General features: G+C 29.6%; 2 protein-coding genes across 2 annotated transcripts; both read right to left on the bottom strand.

Moving 5' to 3' along the window:
* Positions 1 to 5,732: 5,732 nt before the first annotated feature.
* LOC100820105 (NAC domain-containing protein 87) lies at positions 5,733 to 7,966 on the bottom strand. The gene is made up of 3 exons (XM_003548719.5): positions 7,597 to 7,966; positions 7,048 to 7,328; positions 5,733 to 6,865 (listed from the first exon to the last, which is right to left on the bottom strand). The coding sequence occupies exons 1-3, from the start codon at positions 7,781 to 7,783 to the stop codon at positions 6,110 to 6,112; spliced, it is 1,224 nt and encodes a 407-aa protein (XP_003548767.1). The 5' UTR covers positions 7,784 to 7,966; the 3' UTR covers positions 5,733 to 6,109.
* Positions 7,967 to 18,787: 10,821 nt separating this feature from the next.
* Positions 18,788 to 21,123, bottom strand: LOC100783954 (ricin B-like lectin R40G3). The gene is made up of 4 exons (XM_003548426.3): positions 20,657 to 21,123; positions 20,150 to 20,272; positions 19,700 to 19,928; positions 18,788 to 18,939 (listed from the first exon to the last, which is right to left on the bottom strand). Exons 1-4 carry the CDS (start codon positions 20,924 to 20,926, stop codon positions 18,788 to 18,790), a joined length of 774 nt encoding a protein of 257 aa, XP_003548474.1. The 5' UTR covers positions 20,927 to 21,123.
* Between the last annotated feature and the right edge of the window lie 646 nt (positions 21,124 to 21,769).

The raw sequence follows: 21,769 nt of genomic DNA on the forward strand, positions 1-21,769 counted from the left end.
CACAAAATAACATTCCTTAGATTAGCATTACATCAAATTGATTAAAAGCATTCAAGTAGATAACAACATGAACACACTAAGACTCAAATTACATCATTACACTTAATATATATATTCCTAGTACTTGTGAATACATACAAACACCACCATTGACAACAATTGGATTAAGAACATTCCATAGACAATTGTTCTAAACATCTTCATTTCAATCCCCATACAATCAAGCTTTGAGTTAACTTGAGCCTTCCACATTGTCTTATCTTCCTCTCTTCCAAATTGTCTTCTTTGTTCCATGAAAAATGTCCCAAGTGAATCATCAACTCCAAGTGCTTCAATCAATTGATCAACCCAAATAAAGTACCCACAATATCCAACTTCATCCTGAAAAGCCCCAAATAGAAACCTTAAATCAAAACCCCCAATGTGAAATCAAAACCCTAAATCAATAAATGTGAAATAGACATACCTTATTAATTGAACAAGTGAAAAACGCCTTTCCTCTGTTAATATTTGTTCCAACAACACGCCTAACAACCCTTCTACCACAACCACAAAAAAGAACAACTTGTGATGAAACTCTTGTTCGAGATGATGATGCATTGCTCCTCTGCGACATTGTTGATAGTAAGAGAGAACGAAATGGTGCGATTTTTGAGGTCTATTGAGATGATTAGAAGTGCAAATATGGAGGAGGAGGAGGAGGAGGAGGAGGAGAAGAGGGCATAGGTTCTGTTTAAGGGTTATGTTAAAGAAGAAGAAGAAGAGGAGGAGGATATATGAGAGTTTTTTACTTTTGTTTTGGTCCCTCATTTCATTAAAATAAACGAAATTAGAAATAAAAAATCCACATAATCATGTTTGTGTGGCACTTAACGAGTCACATCAGCGAAAACTGACGGCGTTAACTACTCCATTCACGGCAGAGACTAACGTGACTAACAGATTGCACTTTCAGGGACTATTTTGCAATTTATCTCAATTCAGGGACCAAATTGATAGCAAGTTACACTTTCAGGGACCAAAATGACTATTTACCCGATAAAAAAGTATAAAAACAGAAAATAGTATCACTACTCTACTAATAATAAAACTATGTTAGAATATCTTTAAAAGAAGTTATTGAATTGAGTTTTTGAATTTAAGAATTTTTGTTTACTAGATGTATTATTATTTTTGTTTAAAATTTTTCTATGTTGGAGATTGGATTCTAAGAATAACTTAAGAATTTCTATTTTTAAAAAATATTATTTTTAATGTCATTTGAGAGAAAAAAGAGGTTCTATTTGTTCTTTTTTCTCTGCTAGTAATATTCAAGAACTTAAATTCAATTTTATTACTAAATTAAAAAATAACAAAAATTCTTATATCATGTGTGATATCATAAGACTTACAAAAGATGATTCAATAACCCCAAATAAATTCTTTTAGTAAAGATGCTCTTAATAACAAAGTGAGGCAAATGCAATGGACGGGAAATTTTATTCTCTCGTAGGGTATATATTTTTCTTAAATCAAATAGTAACACCATTATTGGATCATTTGTATGATTATTTTTCTAATTGATTGAGTTTTTTGAAATTAAAAAAATATATTTTTGTGAGTAAACAAAAAATTCAACCACAAAATTATAAATAGTAAAAAAAAAATACATACAAAATTTCTATTTGATCTGCAGAAGAAATTGACATCATCCTATGATGTTAGCTAGCTAGGAATATCGTTTTCACTAGGACATTAGTTGTAGAAGATCGTTTGTTGGAGGCCCCTCATTGGTCGGTGAGCGATCTCAAACTCCTCCCCATGTTTTCATGCAACAAATCAGGTTTGATTCATGATCAAACTATAGCGATTTTTTTTTTTTACTTCCTTTTAAAAGTTATATTCATAAGAAATACCGAACTGATATATTTTATATTTTTTTCTTATAAACATAATTCATACTTCCTTTTTTGGTGCTTTTAACTAATTATATTACTATTTTAACTAATTATATTTATAACTTGAACCGGATTTTAACGACTGCAAATGCAATTTTTGGTGCTTTTAACTATTTATAGTGTGATAGTTATGTCAGCTCTAAATTTTATTAGTAGTTTATTAAGTGATAAATCTGTTAGCTTGTACATTTGTTGCTCTTATAAGTGATAGGCCCATTAGCCTTAAGCTTATTGACATGTTTATGTTTAAGAATGGGTTCATCAACTTGTTTAAAATTTTAATATGAAGTAAATCTTTAAAGATTAGGTTAGACTTAAAAAATAGTGTAACATTTTTAAATTTTAACCACAAGATTATAAAGTAGGTAAAACTCAAGTTAAATAAAGTCTAGTCTGATATTACTTATTTTTATATGCAATATCATGTTGTTATTTTTTTTTAATTTTTTATAAAACAAATTTTAGATTAAACAGTACGAAAAAGGATTTATTGTATCTTTTTAATCCTGATTTTTTATTTGTTTTTAGTCCTTTAATTTTTTGTTCATTCTGGCTTTCAGTTCCTTAACTTCTTTTTTATTCTTATTTTTAGTCCTTAAAATGATTAAAGTAAAGATGAAAAAAAGTTAAATAACTAAAAGTAATGATGAAAAAAAGTTAAGAAACTAAAAACAAAAATAAAAAATCCAAAGACTAAAAACCTAAATTCTAGGGATTAAAAAAATAGTTTATCCAAGGTAAAATGAATATTAAAAACCTTAATAAGGAGAGAAACTTAAGAATCAAATCATATTAATATAAATACTTGAGTTTAATTTTGAAATTTAACTAATATTACAATTTAATCATAGGAGTAAATTGGGTTTGAGTGTGGTACAAGTATCCATATCCACAACCCTCAGCCTATTTACACACTGGGAAACTCCGGCTCTAAACTTGATGAAATCCGGATTTCACCGTTAAAATTAATTAGCTAGAATGAAACGAAACATGCATTTGTATACTGATTTCTTCTTTTTTTCCATGTTTAAGGATGACACTATAATTTCGACATCCTTTAGAAAAAGAAGGCTAAAGTTACGCTTTATTCCAATGATTAACGAGTGTATATTGATCGCTTTTTTCCTTTGCTTCCCACAAATATCACTTTCGCAACCTTTGCGTTTCCCCCCCTATTTTTCCTCTCATGAAAGAAGAAACAAAAGCACCAAGAATCAAGATCGATCTATGCATCATTATTATATAAGATGGAAGAAGCCAAAAGGCACAACCATAAAAGTGCACTTCTCCGCAAGCATAAAACCACAATGAACGCTTTGCTTTGAATGGAAAAGAATATAAACTTAACATTTTTCCCATTATTAATCACATAAAAAAAAAACTCAACTCACATCACATGAAAATATGGGGATATTAAACCTTTCTTCTCTTCCAATAACCGATACCCTCTAATTCCTTGCTATGTACCCCATCATTTATCCATCCATCAATCTTTCTCTCACCCCTTTTTAGCCTTTGCTTATAAATCCATCCCTCCTTTTTCCTTTGATCCCCTCACATTCACATGGATTCTAGCTTTTGATATATACGTACCCTCCTATGTTCTTATCCCTCAAGAGACTCAATTATTAATTTGCCTAAAACACACAACTCATAAATGGGCAAAAGTGAACACATATATACGTATATATAGAAATAATTATGATGTATATAAGATAGCTTGAGAAAGGTGTATATATACCCATACGCTCATGGGACATGCATATAGGCTATGTGTGTGCAAAACATGTATAATGATTTGTACAATGTTAGAAAAGAGGCTTAGAAAAGTAAGATAGAACTCCTTTAACCTATGGCATATTTAGGTGTACATTAATGCAGGTTAATTTCTTTCAACAAAAGATTCCGGCGGCAATCAATAAACAATGTTTGGATCCTTTATAACTGTCCTTCCTCTGCAACAAATTAAGACATAATATATATATGTATATATATATATACCAGTGGATTTACACCAATGATTATTAAAAATCAGAGTACTTTTATTAATTGGTTAATTCCAGTCAAGATAATTCTGACATTCGTCACTGTATGAGACTGCAGAAATTCAAAGCATCTAGAAACCATGGTCACAGAAACAGTTAATTTGTAATTATTATTGTGGAGCTAGACTTTATGGTTTATGTGCTTTTATTATGGTCTGTTTTGAATGTGAGAAAAAAATATTTCCAAGACAAAATGTGAATAATAATATACTACATATTTTGTTTAGAGAAAATAGTGTTTATACTGATCATATTGTCATTTAATTAAAAATATAATAAATTTGTTGTATGTATAATAGTTATTTTGAAAATCACACTTAATTACGTACTATGATATTTTATTAATTAGTTGATAATGCAAAATTTAGTGCATAGAAATCAATTTTTTTAAACTAAAGACAGATATTACAGGATTTAATTTGTCTATTTGTATTTTTTAAAATGTAAAATTTAATTTATTTTGACAGTTTAGTATGATCAATTTGACATAGGGGTTTGAAAAAGAATAATAAGTAATTAATTTAAAGAACAGTTAAAGGATAAAATAATAAAATGTGAAAATCAAAGATAAATATTTCCTTTATTAATAACTTACTGTTGTAGATTTAAAGAAATAGTTAAAAGAAAAGAAACAAAATAAAAAATAATACTTTTGAAAACCAAAATTTATCTTCTTTGTATTTTATCTTCAATTTAAAGTTGAAGTTTTTCTCTCTCATCTCATTTTCTTTATTCTTCTGTGGTTAATTAACACAGCTTAATGTTCTGGAAATGCTCTTCCAACAGGCATCTTCTGCGCAGTTTCAGGGAATTATTCACATGCTTCATCAGCTAGCTTGACTAATTGGTGCTCACTCAGATTCCAGTCACATATTCATTATTCCATTTATATATATTAACCAAATTTAGTTTCATTAATGCCCCTAAAAATACTTAATCTATTCATTATACTCCAAATTTAATTAAGTTTAATTAATGAGTTAATTATATATACAGTTTATGATAAAAGTATTCATTACTGCGCATATATATACCAAATTTCATTAAGTTTAACTAATGCCCTTAAAAAAATTAATGTGTATATACTTTTTTTTAGTACATGTATTTATTATATAGTTTACTATGATAGAAGTATCTTAATATATTCTGTAAAAAAAGTATCATAATATATCTTAAACCTGTGCTAGTTTCATTTTTTTTACAGAAAAAAAAGCTGTGCTTGTTTCATAACACAGCTACTAGTACCAATTTCAATTCACTAATAATTTTTATCACGAAAAAATTCGACGTGATCAAAGGCATCATCATATCTTGCGGTGTACAGTACGTGAAATTTTGAAAGGAAACAAAAGTCGTGTCTTGGAGGTAGGCAATAGCTAGCTATAGGTAACGAGAAACTTTAAATTCACAGGTTGGCCAAAAAGAAAAAAATACACAATTTCTTAGGAATTAATGCTCCGTACTGTTGGTGGGGTGTCACAACTCACAAATACATATTCGACAGCGTATAAGACATTTTTCAGCAGAAGAATCAAAGGGTAATTTATAATTAACGAGTGCCAAATAAAATAGATTGAATAACTTTTTGTTGGAAATATCTACAAGAACAAATGGATAGAAATTACGTATATATATCCTCCGAAGAATTCAACTAGATTTAATTAATACAAAGAAAATTCTGATTTGTATACAGAAGCGACGAGTGTGAACTTGGAATATATGACGCAGCTAAAAAATTCAACGAAAAGAATAAAAAAACAAACCCACTAATATAACAAAAGAATATAGATGTACATGATTCATCAAGTCCTTCCCCTCGATATAAACTATGAAGAATAGAAAGAAAAAACTAACACCGAAAAGGCCTGGATATCATAAATCTATACAGTGTATGTGTACCCAAGAACTTTCCCTATGATGATGTCCTAATGATGTGTATGATCATGTTTATAATGATAATTAAAATCAGTATGTAGAAGACTGTTTTAAAAATCCAACAAAAAAAAGGGTACGTGATTACTAATTTACTATGCACGATGCTTATGATCCCACAATGAAAAAAACCATGGATCTGCAAACTTGCTTTTTATATATATATAATTCAATTCAATTCTCTTATCTTGTTCTTCAGTAGTCATCATCCCACTGCAGGCATTCCAAATCTGAGAGAGGTGCAACTGAAGAAGGGCCTTCAAGATCCTCGTACAGTGCCCTATTATTATTATTTCTTCCCATCGAAACCACCGAGGATGTGTCAGTTGTGTTTCTGTCGTTGCTCAAGCCCGTGTCTTGTGAGTGGTTAGAAGAAAATTGCTCCATCTTGCACTGTATGTGCTCGTTGTTCTTGGCTGCAAATGCTCTTAGGATAGCTTCATCATGGTTATTGTTGTCGCTAACAAAACCTGAGCCTGCAACACTTGGCATGATGGAGCTTTTGATCCTGTTTTGGTGTACATAGTAATCAGCTGAGAACATGTTTAAGGGCTGTGATGAGAGTGTGTTGTTGTTCCCCATTGGGTTAACGTTGTTGCTGCTGAGATTGGTTTGGTTGGAGGTGAAGTTAATTGTGGGAAATTCATAGATTCTGTGGTTGTGGTGGTCTTCTGGCTTGATGAGAAGCTGGTGGTGGTTGTTGTTGATGGAGAAACTGGGAAGATAATAGCCCTCTGATTGTGATAATTTAGTTGATGAAAGTGGGTTAGCATTGTTGTTGTTGTTGTTGGTGGTGTTGGTGTTGTTGCCATAAGGAGGATCCATGAGAGATGGGAGTGAAGAATAATCAAGAAGATCATCCCCAATAGAGTTTATCCTCAAAAGGCCAGGAATTGAGGACTTTTTGACATCTGTGTTCTTGTGAAAAACCCTTGAGACAACCCATTCATCCTTCAGTAATAAAGAAGAAAAAAAAAAGAGAAAAGAAAAAGAAAACTCTTAGCTTTCTTGAGACAATTAATAAAACTAAAGCTACATGAGAGTACTATAGGAGATACATGAAAGAAACTCCCAAACTAACAAAGAAAAGACACTTTTCTAAAAAGAAGAAAAAAAGGGTTCATCATATATACCTTTGCTGCCTTAGGAAGATTGTAACTAGCAAATTTGCCTTCCAATCTGAATTCATGCATGACCCAATTGCTCTTCTCACCCTTTGGAGCTCTCCCTTTATAGAACACGAGGGTCTTCTTCATCCCCACAAGGTTCCCTTTCCCTTTGTAAATCTCCTTATCTTTTCCTGTGGCCTTCCAGTACCCAGATTCTGTTGCTCTATTGGTTCTCATCCCAGTTGGGTACTTCCTATCCTTTTGACAGAAGAAGTACCACTCTTTCTCCCCTATCTTGGCTTTCTCTGCACAACACACATTAACTCAACCAAGTCAATATTTCATTCAAACCTCAAAAACAATCATCAAATTACAAACCAGCAGCTAAAGTTAATTATTAGGAGATATAAGGTTGATCCAGTGATTGAAAAAAGATGAAAAAAAGAAAAAAAATGGTGGATTCAAATCTTTTTGGCTGATATTTTTAATAAAACAAATAAACTGATATTTGTCGATAAGAAAAAAGAAGCTAAAGTTAGTACAGTTATGAGAGGGAAATTAAATTAAACTTACTTGGTAAATCCCAAGGTTCACACTTGTTCAAATCAGCCTCTCCAATAGCAATTGCACTGAAAATGCTATTCTTCACCTTCTCAGTGAGATAATAAGTGATTATCTCTTCATCGGTAGGGTGGAACCTGAAACCTGGAGGCAAATCTAAAGGCTCCTCACCTTTGTTCACCACAATAGGCTCTTCCATGAAATCAAATATGTATAAGTTTGAAGAATTCAAAAATATTATATATATATCACAAAACCCTTTCAAGCTAGCAAAAGAAGAAAGCTGTTAAAACTAAGAAGAGATCGAAAAGAGGAATGAAGAATCAATTTCTAAGAAGAAGAAGAAGTGGAAAGAGAGCTTTTAAGAAAGTAGAACGAAGGGAAGATGGTGTGTTTAAATAGAGGAGCGTGTGCATATTACACCTCACACGCTGTAAGATCCGTGGTGTGCAAGGCACTTGCTGAGGAAGCCTACAATTGGTGTTTTGTTTTTTACTTTCTTTATTCTTTGTTTTTCCTTTTTCTCCCTATGGTTTTTGTTTTCATTTCAATATATACGTGTATTTTTATTGGTATATTATGACGTATGTCCTATCCTGGTGGTTTCTTCGCGATATCTACCCCTTTGAAAACGAATGTGAGAAAATAAAAATGGTAAAAAAAAGGAGCTTTCAAAGCCTGTGGGCCCCACTTTCTCTATAAGCTCCCTCCCCCATTTTTTCATATTTTTTTTATAAGTAAATGAAATATATCAACTTTGGCCGCTAGCCTTCAACCTAACTTTTGCAGATTTTCATTGCCTGTTTGCATCATCTCTGTTCAAATCTGTGGAACAGTGTGAAGAAGTAGAAAATAAAAATGAACTACTGTTCCTCCTTCTTGTCAATTTTTTTCTATAATGTGTGCTATTGAAAGCAGATGTTGCTATTTCTGCTACTTAATTAGTTAAATACTTAAATTGCATTTTGTCTACAAATACTAGTAGCAGCTTTAGGTGGGTGGTGGTTGTTTCAGTTGGTAGCTAGCTTGGCTCAGCTGCTTCATATAATATAATTGTACACATTTGTTTCAATTCCTAACCTCATTGAAAAATTAAACCAATAATATTCATCATATCTAATGCTTCCATGATTGGCTGGCTAGCTTTTATTTATTTTACTAATTAGGAGTATGAAATATTTATAATATAGGAATTTAAGGAATGATGGCAACAATTCCCCACACAACAAATGGAAGGAAAGTAAAAAAGCAGTGCATGTTGAGAAGAATATTCGAAAGGCTTTCACAGTTTCACACCAATAAGTCAAATTAAAAAACCAAGCGGTAATAAAGGATTGTGAATTTTCCATAGAGATTTTCAATGTACCATTCTCACCAGGCAATGTGTGCTTGGTCCACACCATGCACCTCTAAAATTTTGTGTTGATGATTTGTATAATGTGGAGACTCTTTTGTTAATTGAAAAAAAAAATTATCTTTACAACTGTTATCCTATCATCAGTAAAATGAAAATAAGAATTAACAATTGTATCCCTCTTTATATATTTACAAATAAAAATAAATAAATATCAATTGAAAATAACATTCGGAAGAGTGGAGTATGCACATGTGTCAAAACAAGGTAAATATTTGAATATTTTCTAATTTTGTTTTTTTAAATAAGGTATAGAAATATTTGCCCTTTTGACATCAGAAGTCACAACTAGGCTTTAAATTAACATATAAATTTGATGGCTAAAATAATAAATCGGGGAGAGAATTAATGAATCTGTCTTACTCTCAAATTTAAATAAAGTATATGCTTTTTATAATGTAAAGCACCGAGAGCTGATTTTGTTGGTTTGGAAGAAAACAATGTATATATTTAAGTCATTATCATTGATAAATATTTAATTTCACCACTTGTCATGTATATATGAGTACGATGGACTAGCCACTAAACAAATGGGGCTAAATATTGTTGACACATCTCTGCAACTTCCTTGAAACTTCTAAACCAAATTTGCAATTAAGATTAAAATGGTCAATTTATGAAAAACATGGAACAAAAATTAAAATAATGGCAACAAAGAGCCATTTTAGTAGACCCTCCACACTAAATTAAGCCGAAAAAATGTAACCATTAATGTTAATAAATAGAGATAAGCACTCATCAAAGCCTCACTTTTAGAGGAAATTAAGAAGGTGATTATGGCTAATTATAACCATCTGTAACCGTGGAAAAGGTCAACATGATTACTACTACTATTGATTTTGTAATTTGGCTTTGGTGAGCCGTAGCTGCCGTCGTTAATCAATTACTACTACTATTAATTAAAAAGGAAAATGAAAACCAAGAAAAAAACAAAGAAAATTAAAAAATAACGCGTCGCAACAATAACGAGATCCAAGGGTGAAAAAGTGAAACATTCCGGCGCCGACATTGAAAACTAGGTTGTTTTTTTGGTTAAGTATCACTGTTCCAATGCAACACCACCACCTCCTCCTCGTTGAATACTACATTTTGCTACAGATGCATAGGAAGTTGCACTAATGGCATTTGTTTATGCAAAACCAACCAGATTAACTGAATGCTGACTCTCTCTAAGATTTATTAATGCATAAATAATTCAATATACTAATACTTCGTAACAATTTTACATGTTAATAATTTTTAAATATTGTTAAATGTTCATATGCTATTTGTTATTTTTATATCTTAGTTCGTTAAAATCTACATCCACTTGACACGTGTTGACATGATCAGAAATGAATGTGGGGTGAGCTGGACATATAATTATCCATGTTGATGGTTTTAATTTAATTAAACTTGTCCTAATCGCAAAAGGGGTGGTGAGGTGCAAGAGTTAATTAAAATGGCTACGCGCACTCTAATGTTTGGCTGTGGCTGATTCTGCCACATGTCCTCCGAATTTTGCGAGACAATATTCAAACCCCACACCACTCCATACGGAATAAATTCCGCTAAGCACACTTTATTTTATTCAATATTGAGTTTGATCATTCAAAACAAAATATCGAGTTTGATTGGCTTCTTTTTTTTTTTTTTTTTGTTCTGTGCCTATAAGAGATCAGATCACGTTCAATACTTAATTCGTTATATCAGAAATTAATTTCATTTGACTAAATGATTTTTAAAAAAATTACACACAAAAAATTAACTATAAATTCTTCATATATAAATGCCATAAGTCCTTATATATGTCACTGCAATAAACCCTATAAGTTGATACTTTTGATTGGTGTTTCTAGGATTATATTGCTAATTAGTTTTTGGAATTATGTCAATTAAAATAACAAAAATGGTAGAAAATTAATTAATAAAATACTCAAAACGTGTGGACCCCTTCTTTGCTCGAAGCATGCTTAATTTCTTGATTAATATTATATTGCTATGTTAATAATAATAATAATAAAAAAAACATAGAAGGATCTGAGGGTGGAGGGTGGTTTGGATTGGAATGGAAGGCTTGAGAGACTTTTTATCTTGCCCTTAAAACTGTTTGACTTTTGCACAACGAAACTCAACCGCAAAAGCAAAAACGGAAGCATTGTCCACAGTCCTCACAAACCCCAAACAGCTGACGTTTTATGACGGTACAACTTGAATAATAAAAGCAGTATATGCTCTCTCTTTCTTTTTTCTTTAATACAAAAGCAAAAGGGTATGCTTGGTTGCAAAGTAGGATAATGGGACTATATTAGTGATTTAACTACTTTAAAGTATCAAAATTACATTTTAGAAAACTAAATGATTAGAATCTATTAAATAAGATTTTAATACTTTCATAATTTATCATATAGATGTATTTTATTAGAATATCATTTATTCATTATTTTTTTCCTATATCTTTCTTCATCAAAAAGTAATTATGTTCACATAACTTCAATCACTAAATATGAATATCTCTTTTCATGATAATTTAAACTTTGGTTTGTTATGTTATTGAGAATTAATTCATTCTATTAGACTCAACTGGTAATTATTAGACTCAACACTAGTTATTAAAAAAAAAAGACTCAACATTAGTTGGTATTTTTTCAGCGACAAACGTTAATTTATTAGTTTTTTTTGGAAATATTAATTGAGAGAATTTGATTTCATAACTTCTCTCACACCCTTCACCTTTGTCCAACGGTTGAGCCAACCTTATTTCCAACACTTGTTGATATTACTTACTATGTTAAACTATTCATTTAATTTTATAGTTGTTTCCATTTCAAGATTTAATCTATATAAAATAATAATAAATTTTAATACTCATACATGCATATAGTAGTTAAATCCCTATATTTGTGCCCCATTGCAGGCCATGGCACATTCATTATCATTGATGAAACCAATCTCAACCCTGTGATGAGTGCACAGTGATGTCACAAAGCTTTTGATTGTATTTGTGGACTTAACTGTAACAAGCGACGCATATAATCCTAGTTCTCTTATCCTTAATCCGATTAGTGTGATTAATTAATTGAATGGGGTGGGGTTGGGTAGCACCAATTATTGGTGATATATATACAAAGTACAAACGTAAAGCGCAGCAATATCTGATTAGCGGGCAAGTGTAGGGACCATTCATTTCAAAAATATTACACTGTTTCATAGGTTGAGACAGTTGGCTGCAATCGGACAAATACATTCTAAAATGTTTCTCCTTTTGGGACGAATATATAGTGAGAAAGAGAAGAAAGAAAGCTTATTTTTGTGTGATTAAGCCAGTATTTTAACCATAATTAACATTTACTCCTTTTTTCTATTTTAATCAGCAATAATACAATTTTTTTTGGGTTAATATCAGTGATAGTAATTAAGTAACAAAAGTATATTATATAGTGTATTGAGTTTTTTTTTTTTTTTGAATAAACTAATAGTCCAAATAAATAAATCTTGTGATTCGTTGAAATGAATAAAAGTGTCTATTATTGTTTATTATTATGTTTCCATTTGGCCATTTTTTTTATACAATAATAGCAGTAATAAGGATTAAACCTAAGTATTTGTTCTAATCTCTCACTATTGGATGAACCTTAATAGATATTTTAACCAATTAAATATATATCATACTACCAAAATAAAGTTTAGTATAGAGACGTTAATTATCGAAAGAGGTAAAGTTCATTTTAATGAGTTTGGTTATATTTGATGAATTATTTTAATTAGTTTTTATTTTTTTATTAGATGAAAAATTTATTTGATAAACAAACTTTTAAAGTAGTTTTAAATATTTTTTTAGTAGTTTCTAGTTTTTTATATTTATTTATTTTTATTCTTAAAATATTTATTTATTTCCTTATTTCCTTTTTTAAATATATCATTTATATTATTTTATATTTTTCAGTTACTTCAATAACTACTTTTACCAAATACTTATAATTTAACAAGTTAACTTAAAAGCTTTCAATTAATTTTTAAATTAGTTTTATCGAAAATAATCTTTTGTGTTTAAAAAAGATTAATCTCTAAATAAAAAATATTAATTTAGGAAACATCTTTTAATAAAAAAAATCACACGATATATACTGATTAATTTGACTAGAGAGAGATCCTCCAAGTTTTAATAAACCATTTTCTCTGAAGTGTAGATTGTCTTCCTATTAGCATTTGATTCTTTAACATTCAAACCAGCCTTAAACAAAGAGACAAAATTATGAAACTGCGCCTGATTGGTAGTTACACCTACAAATCTCTCTTTCTCATTTTATAATAAACTAAAAAAAATACTATACTAAATATCCTTTTCAGTTTATATCATTATTGGTAGTACAAATTTAATTAGTAGTGGTCATATTTTAAAGGATTCAAGTATATATCTAAATGTGGCATTCCATATGCTTCAGAGTGTGAATTCACATAAATATTTATACTTCTATCCGTGCGAATAGGATTAAAAACCTGTTTTATTATTATCATCATCAAGTAGTTGTTGTTGTTTTTATTATTATAATTGTATTCAGGCCACGATGAGAAAGTCCTGTTCACACTACATGACCAGCTGACAAAAAAAAAAAACACATATACATGACCAAATCATGTTGATATCAATTAAAGAAGAGATAAGGGACAACTGATGGAAATTGCTTTTTGTTTTTTCTCAGACAAAGGAATCACATTTCGAGTCAGTTTTAATATTAAAGTTTCTGACAAAGTTGGTCGCCTTTTTTTTTCTTGGGTCAAGAGTGTATCTCAAAGATATTCATCCCACACGTAATTATTGTTAATTTTAAAAAAAATTATTAAAAAAAAATCAAACATAATTTCTTTTATTAAATATATTTTTTCCTCAAACATAGGAATTAAAATTCATTACCTTTAAAGTTATTAGCAGAAACACAAATATTATCATGTTTGTATGTCTCTATTTTTATTGTGTTATTGTGTCAAAAAATAATATATTATAATAATTTCTAATTATATTTTTTGAATTATGTTTAATAAATGAAAAATTAAAACAAACTGAATAGCACAACTAAAAATAAAAGCAATTAATTGGTCATAGAAAAATCATAATAGTCTTGACTTTGAAAAATATTCTTCCTTCCTCTTTTTCTATAAATTACCTCATCATTTACAATGACAGTTTTATCCCATGGAAGGCCTGCCTGTTAAATTAATTAAAACAGTAATAGTAATAATAATAAATAGAGGAAATAAAATATAAAAAGATGTGTAAGAATGAGTTAGAATAAAAAATAATTTACATACTAAAATTCTTGTCATTGAAGGAAGTACCTTTAATCAAAATTGTAGAGAGAATATAGAATGCAACAACATAAAATAATAGGAAGAAAAAAGAACTCAAATATGATTTGAGAGAGAAGAAAATTAGAAGCAATTATAATTAAAATGAGAGTTTTGAGGAGCGGTGTAATTATATTTATAAATAGTGTGCATAAAAAGGAAAGCGTGCAACTTTTTACATTTAAAGTAGTGACTAAGAAGTTACAATTGGCTAACTTTGGTTGGTGAGGAAGTGATTAAAAGTGGGAAAAAAAATTGACTAGATGAAAGTAAATCACATAATTTTTTTTTTCATTTATATATGATTGCTATTATTTTTGTTTTAAGCATGTAAAATATTTAATAGTAAAATCAACAAATAAAAATGAAGAGTAAGAGCATTATAACAATCGCCTTTATAAACCAGAGTTTATGTATATTAGGAGGCCCACAAGGAAGTGTAGCCCATACTTATCACCAAGCGTGGGAGCAATCAAACTTCAAAGATCCTTTTTATCTGAAGGAAAAAAGGAGGTGGGGGCAGGGAAATGAGGCTTATTGGATACAAAATCAAAATAGTATTGAATTCACTATTTCTAGAAACCATGGAATATCCATAACAAAGTGGGATGGATTCATTATTCATGATCCGATAAATATATAGAGGTAGTATATCAGTTAAACCAAACAAGAAATGAACCCCTGAAAATTTTGGGCACGTCATGTCTCTTGAAAGTGTTATATCATATAGTATTTGAGTTTTAATTACCTAGTCCTCTTGGACATAATGAGTAACAAAAACAGTGCAAATAATCATTAATAAGCGAATGAAGACATAAACATAATGACAAATTTGATTAAAATTTAATGATATAGCAAATTTTAGGTGGCATTACTGTCAGCATCAAAATGAGCACAGCCTCTTGGTCCCTTGATGCTCCTGACACCAAAGCTCAGTAAAACCGTGTGCCAAAACACAAGGCCATGGTGCTGCTTTTCTTTTCTTTTTCTTTTTTCTTTTAATAAAAATAATAAAACAGGAAAACACTTATAATATTACTAGCGCCAAATATTACTTGATGTATCGTGTTTTAATATTTTTTATTTGGTAAATTTAATTTCAATTTTTTATGTTTCTGAAAAATTCATTTTGATATTTTTTTTTGTTTTTCATTAAAAACATGTTTTAAGTTTTAAAATAATTAATTGTTTTAGTTATTATTATTTTAAATTAATCATTTAATTATATTTAGTGCTCTGTCAAAATTTAAAGCATCAGTTGAGCACAAATGTTTTAAATGAAAGATAAACAAATGATCAAAATAAAACTATAAAAAATATAAGAGATTAAAATAAATTTTTTAAAACTTAATATATCAAAATAAAAAAATATTAAGACATAATAAACTAAAAATAACATTTAACCTATTACTGATCATAAAGCCAATATCATATTAGGGTTGTGAATAAAACTTACTTAAAGGGTTATTGTATAGGTTCAATCGACAAATAAATTTACCTAGATGTAATTATTTAAGCGATCCTAAACATGAATATATCTTTATGGAAAGTATTACCCACCAAACAAAGAATGTGATATAAGGAGAATTCAAACTCTAACGTGTAAAAAGATAGAAATTCATGTAAAATCTTTAATCACTTTTTTTTTAATTAGCAAATGAAAGTAATTAATATGTTATATTATTATGTTAACAGGAATATTCAAATCCATAATTTTCTTATAACTCTCATCCTAATATTTTTCTATCCCATCACCAAAGCACATAATGACTTCCCTAATCTTAAATATGTTGTTTCAATCCATATTATTTTTAAAAGAATCTAATTTAGTAGGTTCCCCTTGTGCCTACCATCTACTGGCTCCTTCCGATTTGGAGACCAAGAGGGTACTACTATTGACCATGAAGAACATGATCAGTGATGACACCTCCACAACTATTTAAGCTTATCAAGGTTTGCCAGCATAGATCCCCGTCATTACTCGGTTAAAATTAATCAGCAAGTGGGTCTCCATTGACTAGAGTATTTCAATGTATATCACTTTTCAAAGTTAAAAATAAAATAAAATCAATGAGACTAATATATATCATAGGAGGTAGGTAATTTTACCATGAATTGGTGGTAGCACTTAGGTGTGGTACTTTGGCTTTTAATTATTAGGTGGAAAGGGTATGGCTGCCATTAAATTAAAATAAATTAGCACAGTACACGGCTCTCATGACATAATCATCATAACAAAATTAACTGGTTCAAGGTTGAAACAAATATCTCATGTAACTCAACTGTTCTCGTCGGAGGTACCCTTTCTAGCTAGAACATTCTACACAATTAAAGGAGAAAAAAATCTTCAAAGGGAAACTTCAATACTTGATCATCTTGGTCAACTAGGAAACTTGGGAACAGTAGATTAAAAAATCAAGGGATAAAAAATGTTATTTGACTTTATATGTAAGTTCCTGTTGGAGTTTGATAACTAGGGAACAAGAACAAAGAAACTACGAACAACAGCAATTGAGGTGAAATTTTGTAGCAATTGTTCATGAAATAAAAGCCATAAGAAATGAGTGTGTACTCAAGACATAACAGGTCATAGCTGGCTCGTTAAGTTAACCGCCTTAATTAGACTCTTATAGTCTTACTCAAGTTTCTAGTCTTTTAATTTTTTTTAAAATTAATTTAAATTTGAATTTATTAAATGATACATTTTATTCTACTATTTATAATTAATATATTAATAAGATTAGATATATAGAGAGGGGAAGAGTTTAATTGTTTTATTTGATTATACAGTTTGTATATATATGACTTTTAAGATAGTAATGATTTTTTATAATATGTCATTTTGTGATTGGTTCTTTATATTATCAGTATAAAAAACTATTGAATAAAAAAAGCTAACAATAGCATTGATCTTAAGATGCCCAAACCAGCAATTCAAAACAAGAGTTTTCAGAGTACCAAGTAATAGGAAACTCGGATAAGGCAACCATGAACCCATCTCAACAATTTTGATGATAATTGTAACTATATCCTATGGTTAATCACAAAAATATTAATAAATAAATAAGATAATCACTCGTTCTATGGGATTAATCGAAACTAGGTATCTTTTAGTGGAAATGGGTATTTTAATACTCAATCTGTCTTTTACATGCAATTATTATATATAACATAATTTAATTAAAAAATATTATATATATATATATATATATAATTACATATTTTGATACCAATTAATTAATGTTTTTACTAAAATATAGTATTGATTATTCTAGTTTAAGAATTAGAACATTGATAGTTAAGAATACAAGTTTAAGTTTGCATGATTTAATGTTAGGTTTTGATTATTTAAAAATGAATTTGCAATTTAATTGTACTATTTTTTATAAATAAATTTTTTTACCTTATTCGTAAAGTCTTGATATCAATTGCGCGTATGTGTATGTGAATACCTAGGTACGTACCCAATATATACGAGAATGTGATTAAAATAATTGATCTTTATATAAAACTTTCAAGAGTTCAAAACTATTAAAAATGTTAAAATTATAACTAACTTAAAAAATTTATTCATAAAAGAAAATTGAAATCTAAATAAAAATATCATTTTTAAATTAAAAACTTCAAACATAACTAAGATTTTCATTTTTAACTAATTTATTAGTTACCTTTGCCAATCCTAACATATATAGGCAAATCATGACTATAAACATATTTAGTTTTGACGGATATGGTTACATCTTCAGTCAAAGCAAAATTTAAACTCAAGCACACAAATTTTCATTTTTTCATTCTTACAATTCCGTACTTTTTTCATTGTTGTCCTTATAAATATATATATTTTTATTTTTATCCTTTCAAAATGTTAGTTTTATTTTTTTATCTTTTCATAAACAAAAATGAAAAAAACCATAAATTACAAAGACTTAAAAATGTATTTAAATCTTTGTCATACCTAAACGCAGCATACCACCGATGAAATACGAACAAGCTTTACAACTACTGTAGATATACTTTTGAAGCCCATTTTGTCATTCATACAAAAAAAAGTCATACGAGGTTCAAAGCCCGAGGATGCACAAGCTGTGAACAGAAGAGCAATTATTCTCACTACCAAATTTACTATTTACACTACCCACATGTGCTTTAAATATTTTTTTTCAAAAATTTCCTTTTCACGAAAACATAATTCCATTTATAAAATAAATGACGAAATCATATTTATATTGTGCAAGACCGAATGGAATAAAAAATACACACTAGTTCTAGTCCATTTTTTTTGTGTAGTAAAAGAAACAAAGCAAAAGATTAGAAGCGGGTGAATGCCCTTATCTTGTCAGCACCAAGATGCGTCTCATGGTATATGATGCATGATCATTGATCAAACACCAAACAAACCCAAAAGCAAAGTGAACTTTTAATTTTAATCACTTAAAAAAAGTGTATAACTTAACATACAGATACTTAATAACCAGATAATTTTTCATTACCAAAACGTTTAGACAAGCCCTCAAGGTACTTTTGCTGAGCATCGAACATCGCCTGCATGTTCAACTCCAAGCGATCCAGCCTCCGCATTAGACTGTGGTCAGCATCAATAGCAGAGTCCTCATCACCTACAACAGAACCTCACTCACTAAGTGTTGATAATTTGGTCCACATAACTAACAAACTAAGCTTGTAGTTAGAACAATTGTAACCTCACTCACTCAACTACTTTTTAGTTTGTGTTTGATTCTTTTTACAATTCCCTCTAGGAAAATTCCTTAATAAATAAATTCTGAGATTTCTTCACAAAAAGGACAAAGTCCAAACAACAAGTAATCATAATTAACTATTATACATACTATCTCTCATATATTAAAACTAAGACCTTTTTTATATGTGGAAATCAAATTCAATATTATAAAAATAACAATAATTCTCACGCTACTCAATTTACTGAGTAAGTTAGATCCCTTGGATATGAATTTCTGGCGTAAATATTTTTAAGTTGTGTGTAGTTTTTAAAATAATTGTTGAAAACATCAACCCACTAACCATATATGTTGGTTTGTGATGATGATTAGATCATAATACAAAATCTTTTCAGTACACTAAATAGTCTTTAAATTATATCCTTAGACAATAAATTTTTTAAATTATTAAGCGCGTATGAAGCATCGCAAAGAAGGAATATGTGAGCGATTATATTTTGATGATCACAAAAATTTTAAATAATCGATCGATAATTTTTTTTTTATCTTTCTCTTCCTATCGTATTATATTATTTATAAAATCAATCATTTTTTGTTTTTTTTCAAATTATAGATAACTCTGGATTCCAACAAATAATTTTGTTAATAAAAATAGATGTGTTGTGGATAGAAAATTTACCATATGGTACAACCTTCCATTTCTGGTTGTCGCCATCATTCCATTTCCACAGCGCAACAATTGTGCCGTCTTGGACCCCTCCAAGTTCTTTTATACCTTTTAAAGCATCCATATTCAAATGAATATTATTTGCCATCCTAATGGCTCTGTAGCCATTACCCAGGTCACTGGCCTCAGTCCACATAATAGACTCATCCAAATACTCTGGATTGTATGGCACCAACCGAACCTTCAAAACAATCACAAAAAAAAAAAAAACTTGTAATTTTAATAATTTTTTATCAATTATATATATGGAAACTTACTAGAGAGTGCATAAATAGGACTAGTGTATATACACTATACACAAAGACATTTGTAACATGCTTAAACTCAACCGAAAAAGGGAAATCTTTCTAATCAAACAAGTGTAATTTACACTTGAGAAAAACTAAATGCTACATCTCTTACTGGGTGAGAGTCAGCAATGGAATGCTTCATGACCTCATTGGTTGCTTTGTTCACTAGACAAAAAGCACGGTACCCCTCTTCATCCTTCACCATAGAGCTGTACCTCTCGTCCTTATACCAATGCTGCAGCAAAAAAAATGGTGAAACAAAAAACGGCACGAAGGTGAATAAAATAAGCATGTACTAAAGAAAAAATCACACCTTGAAATTGTGTCAAATTATGCCTAATAAAGATGATTCAAAACCTCATCGAAAAAAATCAGCATATGTTGTGTTGTTATTTTTATTCGCAGGAATGAATATTTAAACTTACATCTTTCTTCCCTTCTTTCATTATTAATTACTCGATCAATATAATCTTATATTTCTAAAGAAATACAGGTATTTGGTTACAATTACATATGACAACAACTCTCAGGAATATGAATACTTCTCAACCAATTGAGTTTAAATTCAAACATGAAACATGCGAATTAATGTACACCCAAACACACACCGTGTTACTACCTGGTACGCGTCGCTTGGATCCGCAGGTGCAAGAATGACCTTGCCGTCCCGAATGGAAAGAGAAAAATTTGGTGCTGCTTTGCACAGAATTCTCACAGTGGAACGTTTGTTAGAAAGAGCAGAAGTAGTAGTTGCAATGTTGGAATGAGAATTGTTGTTCACATTTACATGCATAACAAGTGGTGCATGGTGGTGATAAGGGTAATTCTCAGATTCTTCTTCACTAACCTCATGACTCTGGTTGTCGTAGTTTTTGAAGGAACCTCCCATACTAACTGCTGTTTTGCTCAAAATAAAAAAAATTGCGTACGAGCCAAGGGTGCGTGATTTGATATATACTAACAATGGTTAGGCCTTAATTAATTAGTTCGATACAATTAATGGACGGCTATGTAACCGTGTAATTATTTCTCATAAAAATAATAAATTAAAATCTTAAAAGAAAAATAAATGAACAAACTTTTATATCCCCGCTAAAACCTAATGAAATAATATCTATCATAACAAATCCTAGACGATTGAACTTTTTGTTTGGTGGAACTGGCATTGGAAACGCTTGAAAAATTTATTGTAACAATTCACGAAAAAGAAAACTAATTAAAGGAGAAAGCACAAAATAAAAAGAATAATTACATTCATTCGTGTTTATACGTTGTTGAATGAAATAATAGTGTTTGTTGAAGAAACGGTAATTTCCTTTTCAACTTTCCAATATTATTGGTGGTGTAATCGAGGGTCTCTTGGTATATTCTTCTTCAATGAATACAAAGTCTTGGACCCTTCGCATCCTCTAACGTCAATATTTCATATTTGAACTGTTGACATAAAACTTTAATTAAAAAGTAATAATATTATGAGTACAAAGATTACAAGTGGTGCTAGAATAAACACACTTCAAACACTCTTTCTCTTAAAATGGACAATTTTCTTTTCATTGTTACAAACAAGCGTAAATAATAAAAATTAACAGGTGCAAATAAACAACCTTGGGTCTTTATGCGAATTAATAAGTAGTTAAGTAATACAGAAATATATAAGTAACTCATCAAAACTAATAAAATAAGTAAGTTAGTTGATTTAATAAATAATATAAAAAATTTAAATCTTATGAAA

This window comes from Glycine max, chromosome 16 (genome assembly GCF_000004515.6).
Source record: "Glycine max cultivar Williams 82 chromosome 16, Glycine_max_v4.0, whole genome shotgun sequence".
NCBI classification, from domain to species: Eukaryota; Viridiplantae; Streptophyta; class Magnoliopsida; order Fabales; family Fabaceae; genus Glycine; species Glycine max.

Bases quoted from the DNA above. Each gene is read 5' to 3' on its own strand.
- LOC100820105 (XM_003548719.5), bottom strand. From the start codon at position 7,783: ATGGAAGAGCCTATTGTGGTGAACAAAGGTGAGGAGCCTTTAGATTTG. The intron at 7,329-7,596 runs GTAAGTTTAATT...TGTGTTGTGCAG, and splicing joins TGAACCTTGGGATTTACCAA to AGAAAGCCAAGATAGGGGAG. The intron at 6,866-7,047 runs GTATATATGATG...TTATTACTGAAG, and splicing joins ATCTTCCTAAGGCAGCAAAG to GATGAATGGGTTGTCTCAAG.
- LOC100783954 (XM_003548426.3), bottom strand. From the start codon at position 20,926: ATGGGAGGTTCCTTCAAAAACTACGACAACCAGAGTCATGAGGTTAGT. The intron at 20,273-20,656 runs GTAGTAACACGG...TTTTTGCTGCAG, and splicing joins ATCCAAGCGACGCGTACCAG to CATTGGTATAAGGACGAGAG. The intron at 18,940-19,699 runs GTAAATTTTCTA...GTTCTGTTGTAG, and splicing joins ATGGAAGGTTGTACCATATG to GTGATGAGGACTCTGCTATT.